A 9,283-nucleotide genomic window follows, 5' to 3' on the forward strand; every position below is an offset into this window, starting at 1 on the left:
GTACCTCATTAACGGAAATAGGCCATTCTGTGTCTTATGATCTCTGTGTTAACATTAATGCTGGTAAGTGATCGTGTCTAAGCCACAAAAGGGAGAGGGTAAAACGAAGCCTTGTCCAGCCTCTCATCTTGCCATGCTGGTGTCTTGGTTTGTAAAGTTTCTCTGGGATGTCCTTGGCCAAGAGGGGGTGTGTTAAGTTGGTTGGAGAATTTTATTTTTAGTTCTCAGGTTGAAGGATGAAAATGCTGGGGGCTTCTGCTAAAAGGAAATAGGAGGAAAAGATGCACTTATTGAGCTCTTCTTGTATGCCATGCCCCATGCCAAATCCTGCAAGTGCATCTTCTTTTGAGATCTTACAAAGGTCCCAGGAGCTGGCGGGTAACTTCATCCTCATTTTACAGGGAAACTAAGGCTCGTGTCACAGGTTCTTGCCCAACACCAGCCCCTGAACCCCCAGCAGGGTTGCTCGCTGGGTGTCCTTTGTTTAGGATCACTCTTCACAGGGAAAGCCACTCACTGCCCACAGGCATGTCATTGCTCTTCATTTTCTCATGGTACGTGATTTCTTTCTTTCTTTTTGTTTTCTCTGGAGTAGGAGTCTCATTCTGTCCCCAGGCTGGAAGGCAGTGCATGCTCACAGCCACTGCAGCCTTGGCCTGCTTGGCTCAGGTGATCCTTCCACACAGCCTTCCAAGTAGCCGGAACTCCAGGCACGCACTTTCATGCCCAGCTGATTTTTTGATTTATTGTAGAGATGAGGTCTTGCCAAGTTACCCAGCCTGGTCTCAAGCCCCTGAGCTCCGGCAATCCTCTCACCTCTGCCTCCCAAAGTGCTGGGATTACAGATGTGAGCCACCACACCCGGCTGATATGCGATGGCAAAACATGCCACGCTAACCTCCTTGACTGAAGAAGAGAGATGTTGAGATGCCTCATCGCCTTGAGCTAGCTCCTCCCTGAAGATAAGTTTGTGACTGTCATATAAAAACATTTAAAAGGTGTTGCGTTCCTTATCGTCTTAGTATTTGCTACAAGGGGATTTGGATATTTTAGTAGCCACAACTCATTTCATTCAGAAAGGACAGCGACTCACCAAGTTGACAGGCATGGGAGGATGATGCCCTGCGACTGCAGAGAGTAAACAAGGGGGACCCAAAAAACCTGGAATTCTCTTCTATTGGAGGTTGGCTCTTTGCCGTACACTCAGAATTTGTTCCTCTGAATCAAACGGTCAACCAAAGTTTTTATGTGGAAATTCTGAGAAGGTTGTGTCACAGTTTACAGAAGAAACATCCCGAGCTGTGGCAAACAGGTGACTGGTTCTTCCATCATTACACACCTACCACATCAGGCTGAGTGTTCAGCAGTTTTTGGTCAAAACCCAGAATGACCCCCCTGCCCCACACTTTCTATTCCCCTGATCTCACTCCCAGCAACCTTTTTGTTTGTTTGTTTCCTTCGATGAACAAAGTCCTCAAAGGGAAATATTTTGCTGGCATGGAAGAGATGAAGGAAAAAAATGTCAGGAGCACTAAAAAATCCTTGTATGCGGTAGAAGAAATGATAGGTGTGTTGCATCAAGCAGGAAGTACCTCGAAGGTGTCCAATGCTTAAACGTTTAAGAATAAATACACAACTTTTCATAAATAAATTCCGGGATTTGGGGATGCCCCCCTTACGGTGTGTCCCCTCCCAGCGCTCGGGTCCACACCCTGTGCAGTGAAGCCCTTTCCCAACACAGACAGTAGCCAGGAACTGATTCTCTGGATCCACTGAATAGGAAAGAAATGGGTCTCAGCATCCGGTTATCACCAAGAGCCCTTGAAAGGGCTTTACTCCAGTGACTCACACTTGCTCACTAAGAATGTTCCAGGCCCTGTGTGCCCACCTGGTATGTATTAACACACCGAGCAGCTGCAGAAAATCGCAAGATAAATGTCCAGATGGAAGAAAGGGATGGAAGGGAATTGACACCTTGACTTCCTAGAGACAAACTTCATCCCTCAAACAGCTCAGTGCTTCTTTTCTCCTTATCAGTGACTGGCAATCCCCAAGGGGTAAGTTGTTCAAACAGGTTAAAGGATCATGGAGGACACCAGAGAATTTACACCGAGGTTCTTTTTATTAATGACCATTTCCTTATAGTGATCCATGCAGGGGTAACTCCTCATGTGCTTCTCAAGTACAAATCTTACTTGAGAAATTCAGATTCCTGTTTCTGACTCTACACGGACACATGTCTCCAACGGTCCCATTTACTCCCTAGGTCAACATTTCCCTTCTGGGCTTGCCCACAGCTGCATGACCTTTCTGTTTCCCAATCACACTGAGCAAGCATCTGAAAGAATGGGTCTTATGCTCATGATACCTATGTCTTAGACAGTTTCCAAGTGCCCTGTAGAACGCTTTTGAGATATGCACCCAACTAGGCAGGCATCCAACAGCAGCACTGACAGGGTTCCAGACCATAGAATGCACTGTTGCCACAGCAAGGGGAGGGGACGGTACAGAACAAAACCCTTTTGGGAATTCTTAAGTCCCTCAGTGTCTCCATCAGCTCATCTCGAAGTTGGGAAAATCTCCTTTGGTGGAGCACACCCAGGCCACCACAGGTCTCCAGAGGGACATTGTACAGCTCCAGGCTTAACGTGCTCATCCTGACGGTGTGGTGCAGCAGGCTCTCTAGGGCGGCCATGGAGATGGGATTTCCACGAAAGCTGAAGGTGGTGAGCTGCGAGCAACGGCTCAGGGCTGGCAGGATGGTGTTGAGCTGGGAGTCCATGATCTCACACCCGTCTAAGTCCAGGGTCTGGATGGTGGCAGCTGTCTTCTCTATCAGAACGTGGAAAAACTCGGGACTGAAGTGGGTCAGTCTGACGCCACTGAGGTCCAGGGCCTTCAGCTGACTGATGCTCGGGCACTGGGACAGATGCCTCAGGTCTGATTCGGACAGCAGGCAGTTAGTTATTGCCAGGGTCTCCAAGGGGTTCTTCAGGCACCTGAGGAGACACAAGCAGTCAGTCCTGGGAATCGTCATGAGGAGTGGAAGAGAATGACCTCAAGTGGAAGATGACAGTTTTCCCCAAGCTCAAGGCTGTTCTGACTATTGGATGGCCAACACCCAGGATGCTAGGGGAAATGGGGCTGGTTACTCAACTCAGCCTCGTAGGCGGCCGAGTCAACCGGGCATGGTGGCTCAGGCCTATAATCCCAGCACACAAATACCACCAACCAGTGCCATAGGAGCCTAGTGGATACATGTATATAGGACAGGCCAAGCGGGAGGATTGCCTGAGCTCGTGGGTTCGAGACCAGCCTGGAAAATTTGGCGAGACCTTGTCTCTACAATAAATCAAAAAATTGGGCGGGTGTGGTGGCATGTGTCTGTCGCTACTTGGAAGGCTGAGGTGGGAAGGATCATCTGAGTCCAGCGGATCGAGGCTCTGTGGTCGTGAGCATGCCACTGCACTCCAGCCTGGGCAATAGAGTGAGACTCCAACAACAACAAAAAGGAAACTGAGTCTTTCACCTTCACTCACTGAGTGGGTCAAGTCCACAGAAGCTCTAAACCTCCCTTTCTCCATCTGTAAATACTACCAATTGCTAGATGTGGTGGCTCATGCCTATAACCACAGCATTTTGGAGGGTGGAGGCCAGAGGATTGCCTGAGTCCGGTGGTTGGAGAGCAGCTTGGGCAAGTTGGTAGGATCTCATCTCTATAATTAAGAAAAAATCAGCCAGGTATGGTGCCATCCACCTCTGGTTCCAGCTTCTTGGAAGGCTGAGGCAGAAGGATTGCCTGAGCCCAGCGGGTCAAGGCTGCGGTGTCTGTGAGTAGGACACTGCACTTCACCTGGATGACAGAGTGAAACTCTGACAAAATAAATAAATACCACCGACCACTGCCATAGGAGCCTAGTGGAGACATGTATATAGGACAGACCCAGGCAGGATCCAGCAACATCAGCTCGGGTTGCCAGCCTGCAGGGCTCACTGACATACCTGAACCATCAGCAAACCATCCATCACTTCTACTATTCTTCACGTCTACTCCATCACCCTCTATTCCAGAATCATTCATTTCCCATGTTAATTACCTTACCTGAGGCTCAAAACAATCTTTGACTGACAAGATTAGAGTCAAGTTCCTTCATGCTCACTAAGCTTGTGAGGACAGAGTTTATATTTTGAAATTTGCAGATGCAGACTAGATATGCTTTCCAACTTAGTCATAGTAAGAATTCACAAATGCACCCACCAGACTTGAGCATCCCAATAGATAGCTTCCTAGCATTGTGTCACTCTCTAACAATCCACCCTATTTTATACCTCAGCCTATATTGGTGGTTAAGTAGTTCCCACATCAGGGTAGAGAGTGACCATCACAGTATGTTGACATTCTAGAATCTTCTCCACTGTGACATCACCCCTGCCTGGCACACAGCAGACGTCCTTCAGTGTTTACAGTTACAAAGGAAGGCTTTGCTCTGGTCTGCAGAGACAGCTCCCCATCTTGCCTCACCTGAGCAGCTGATCCAGGTGGCCTTCAAGAAAGGGGACAGAGTCCATGTAGAGCTTCTGGAGGTGATCCAGCTTGAGGAACTGAGAGGTGAACTGGGCAACAAACTCCTCCTTCTTCTCTGGGCAAATGTAGGGAGAAACATAGATGTTGGAGAGGACAAATTTGTGGAGATTACGCATTTGGCCCAAGTAAGGCCCAAACTGTGCCAGGGTGGACAATGTCCAGGTGTAATTCACTTCCACCTCCTGGATACAGCCCAGATCAACCAGTTTTAGGGCCTTTTTGATGTTTTTGATGGACATTGCTAAGATCTTTAGGTTCTTGCAGCATATGTGTGGTAAACCTTTTCTCTGCTTGGCCCACAGAAAGAGGAAGATAAGGAATTCATCCAAGGTTCTTTCCTTTAAATGAAGGTCTATGAACACTTTCAATGGCTGCCGCCGTCCTCTCCGTGGACAGTCCTCCACTGTTTTCCTCCTACTCAAGGCCTCTGAGGAGCACACAGTGGCTCCAGACCACACACTCCAGAAGTTCTGGTCAACATTCCGTAAATCCAGCACTTGCAGTTTCCACTTCCTCCTCAGAGTCAAAAAAAAGAGGAAATTCTTAGCATTGGTCCAGAAACTCACCACTGACCTAAGCTTATACTCCACACTGTGGACCTCGACTGTTTCCATCCCCGCGTCCTCTCCCTCTCCCTGACTTTTCTTCATGCCCTTTCGTTTTTGATCCAGCCTGGTCTCCACTTCCAGTACCTTTCAGTTCCAGTGGGAGGATTGAAGTTCCAGTTCCCCCAGTGGTCCCTGCATGGTAAGCAGTCCTACCGTCAGGTAACTCTTTCCAAGAAGAGGCTCAGCAGGTCAAGACCTCTCTGGACTTCCTCACTGGCACCATCAGAAGCCTCTGGTCTATCCTAGGACCCCCACTCTACCTGACCCAGCTGCCCCTTCCCAGAACTCCCGGACCCTCCCTTACACCTGGGTCACCTCACCTGGGGCGAACGTTCTGGGAAAGCAGTCCATCAAGTCCATCCAAAACCGCTTTTAAAATCTCCAGTTGAGGCGTCTTCATCAGGGAGCCCAGAGGAAGGTGGGGGAAGGGCCAGGCCTGCACCATCGCCTTCAGTGTCTCACTACATCTCCTGGTGAAGGCCTCCATGAACAGGGATGGGAAGAGCTCCATGGGCAGCTCCTCCAGAGCAGAGATGGCCATGGCCTCCTTCCCCAGCAGGCTCTGCCCTGCCAGTTCCAGGAGCCTGGGAGGGGTCTGGAGGCTCATCATGATTCTGCAATGAATGAAAATCAGGGGATTCATTCCAAGAAAAGACATCATGCTCTGGCCATGGCTGAGCACGTCTTCTCTTCTCAGGTCCAGTGTCACTGCTCTGGCAAAAGTGGAACAGTTTTCAGCTTATTCCAAATCCACTGTGCACTCAGTGGTCACAAAGCTACTGCCCATGCTGCCTCCAGGAAAATCTTTCCACAAGTGCTTAGGAGGACAAGGTGGCCACTAGCCCATTAGCTTCCGTTCAGTGCTCTGCTGGATCCTATTCAAACTGAGGAGTGGATTCGAGGAGCCTCCACTCTATTCCTCTTACCCTATTTGGGGGATATTACGGGTTATCACTCAAACCCCTAGGACATGCATGTGGGTGTGTCATGTGGCACAACACAACTCACATGCTCATTTCTTAACCTTGCTGGGATTAATGAAGGGGACATCTCTAGGATGGGCTTTCGTTTCTTTGCATTTTCAAAAACTAATTGAGGACATGTAAAAGTCACGTTGCAGTATTTCTGAGCACGGAGAAGTTAGAGATGGGAAACACTAACTCTCAGATGTGGATCCCAAGGCCCATGCCTCACACTTTTAGAAGTGACCGCTTAGAAATGTGGTTAGAGGAAGGAATACAACCCATATTTAGAACAAAGACTCAACTCCTAAAAAGATTTTATAGAACATTTTTAAGCTTTTCATTAAAATGAAAGCTTCCATGCTAAAACCCCAAAGTTGAGAAACCATATTTTAAGGGCACACAAAATATATGCTTAACAGTCAAGAAGTAAAATTTCGATAATTGATTTTTAATTTTTCTTTAAAAATCTAACCGGTGGAGCAATTTTAAAGTGATGCAAACCAAGCTCAAACTGAAATGTCTAAGAGGATGTCAACACTGCACTTATAGGCAAAATCAAAGGCTTATATCTCTTCATAGAAAAAGACAGGAAAAAGAAATTGCTGGTTTTTCAATTTGGACAAGTCTGACTGATGACTGATCATAATGGTGAATCTTCATGGAAGAGCAGGACTTACCAGATCTGACGTGGTTGACAGCGGGCTCACACCTCACAGGAACCAGACAGTGACTCCAGACTTCTGTTCTCCCCAGCAGCTCCTCAGATGCACTTGTCTGTCTTCCTAATACGCCACCTCTTTTCAACTAGTGTCTTCCAGTCAGAAAATGATATCTGATTAGATTCCTGAATCTCCACCCACTTAATCCTGATTAGGTTTTTTGTTTTCTCCAGATTCATTTATTTCATCAGATAGGTAATCATAAAAAGGAAAGTATTAGGAACAGGATGAAAGTGAAGGATTCTTAAATTGATGAACACCACAAACATTGGTGGAGTTTTACTAATCTGTGACCTTCTTGGTCTTAAGTGTGAGACACAGAAGGGTTCAATCTCTCCCTGACATTAGGTAGAAGAAAAAAAGCCTGGAAGTTTCCTGAGTAGGAATGCTTGATCACAACTAAATTATCAAAATATTCCAAAGTTAAAACAGAGTCATGAAGCCAGTGATGTCATCTCCTAAGTAAAGGGAATAGAAATGTTGTTTTCCCCAATGGTCAGTTACACTTTATGTCAGCAAATACAGTGGATCATTCAGGGAGGCAGAGAGGTACCAAGAGGGTGTGATTGGCCTTCATGACTAAGGCCAAGGCTTCTGTGAAAGCACACCAGCAAAACTTAGAGTGAGAATTTAGGGTGTGGATATGGCAGGGTGAAGGTGGGAGTTCTTAACGCTCTTCCTACTTTCAGACAGCAATCAGGCCGAGGTATTTTCCAGGACCCTTTGTACAAGAATAATGTGAGGCATAACAACAATTTAAAGAGTTTCTTTGAATAAAGTGCAGCGCATGATTTGGAGGACACCAAACAAAAAGGAGATTAGTGTTCTGATAACCCATCATCAGAGCCAAGTATTTATGAAGAAAATGAATGCAAAATAAAGAAATCATTAGACTGGTTACGGTTACAAGATTCCTCTTTTGTGGTTTAGGACACCTTGTTGAAAAGTCTCTAGACACATGATCATATGCTGGTCAGCTGCTTAGGATCGGCTGAGCTTAAGGTTTGTTTCTGCCTAACAAGCTCTTACCAGAATGCAACACTTCTCACCGATGTTGTTACAAGCTCTTTCTGTTGAGTCCCTAAAGTATCAAAAACTTTCGTTTGGGAGTACCATTGAGGACAAAACTCTCACAAAAAATAAATTACCAGAATGATTCAAGTTAAGTTTCTCTCACATGTGCAGCTTAACGGAGTGAAAGATATTTTGATGTTCTAATTGGTTTTGTTTGCGCACAAATTGTTCAAGCTGGTCACCATTTTAACTGTTCTGCCTCTGGTCATCCTCTGGGAAAACTGAGAGTGTGACCAAATGGCCTAGTGTTACCCTCAGCTACCACTATTTATATAGTCACTGGGGGAACAAACGGGGGATGGCATCCTCATCAGCGGGTACACTGCGTTTGAGTCATCAAGCTGCTGTCACCAATCTCACTGTGAGTGTTGGTTGTCTCACCCTGATGTCAATCATTTGGGATGGAAGCGGTTCTGGAAAGCAATCTAAACCGTTGAGAGAACACGAGCACCTGGGTTACCCAAACACAATTCCTCTAAGAATGATATCCAAGGACTGAAAAATTCTTCTGACCCAAGGTTCTCAGGAGCCAAGATTTGACAACTGAAGAGAGAGCCAGTTCTAATGTGGTTTTTAAAAACTGATATATGTTGTTGAAGGACTTTCCAATTTGGACAACAAGTCCTGAAAAGTTAATAAGAAACCAACCCTTCTTACCCATTAGTGCACAAGCTTTTCTCTCTTGAGAAGTTATGATATCAAGAACTCTTGTATTTTGAGGATCACTGGGGCTAAGTGATTCATCTTGGATTCCACAGTTTGAAGAGAATTCAAATCACCATTAAAAAATTTTCAACCCTTGCTAAAATATTATTTCATAATTTTTGCTAATTCAGAGACTCCTGGAGGAGGACAAAGAACTCTGACAAAAAAGAAATCCCAGAATCCCTTGATATGGTGGGATTTGGGAAATCATGAGAAACTGTTTATAAGGGGTTCTCTCAAGTACAAGTCACCCTAACTTAAGAATATCATTAGAATATAAAGAGTCCTATGTGGTTGTTTAAGGTAGAAGATAACCCCAATTACCACATTCAGATGTTTAGGTGGAAAATCTTTCTATTGTGAATGTTTTCCGTATCAAAATGAAGTCACTTGTGTTAGACTCTGAGAATTAACAGCCAGGGAAAGCTATGAAGAAAGAGATCTCAGGCATGCACAACTGATCGATCACAAGAATCATCACATGCAACTGCAAATACCACAACCTTGCAAAAAAGGCATCATATTCTTACACAAAGCAATTTTTTTTATTTTTTTTTTGAGTTGGAGTCTCACTCTGTCTCCCAGACTGGAGTGCAGTGGCCACTTCCGGCCACTGCAGCCTCGACC

At 45.9% G+C, this 9,283-nt stretch overlaps 1 protein-coding gene across 1 annotated transcript; it reads right to left on the bottom strand.

Annotated features, from left to right (window-relative positions):
• Positions 1-2,425: 2,425 nt before the first annotated feature.
• Positions 2,426-5,800, bottom strand: LOC103258257 (PRAME family member 12-like). Its single transcript, XM_008055942.2, has 3 exons — positions 5,514-5,800; positions 4,523-5,098; positions 2,426-2,999 (listed from the first exon to the last, which is right to left on the bottom strand). Exons 1-3 carry the CDS (start codon positions 5,798-5,800, stop codon positions 2,426-2,428), a joined length of 1,437 nt encoding a protein of 478 aa, XP_008054133.2.
• Between the last annotated feature and the right edge of the window lie 3,483 nt (positions 5,801-9,283).

Source organism: Carlito syrichta, unplaced genomic scaffold (assembly GCF_000164805.1).
Source record: "Carlito syrichta isolate Samal-C Ts95f unplaced genomic scaffold, Tarsius_syrichta-2.0.1 Scaffold302042, whole genome shotgun sequence".
NCBI classification, from domain to species: domain Eukaryota; kingdom Metazoa; phylum Chordata; class Mammalia; order Primates; family Tarsiidae; genus Carlito; species Carlito syrichta.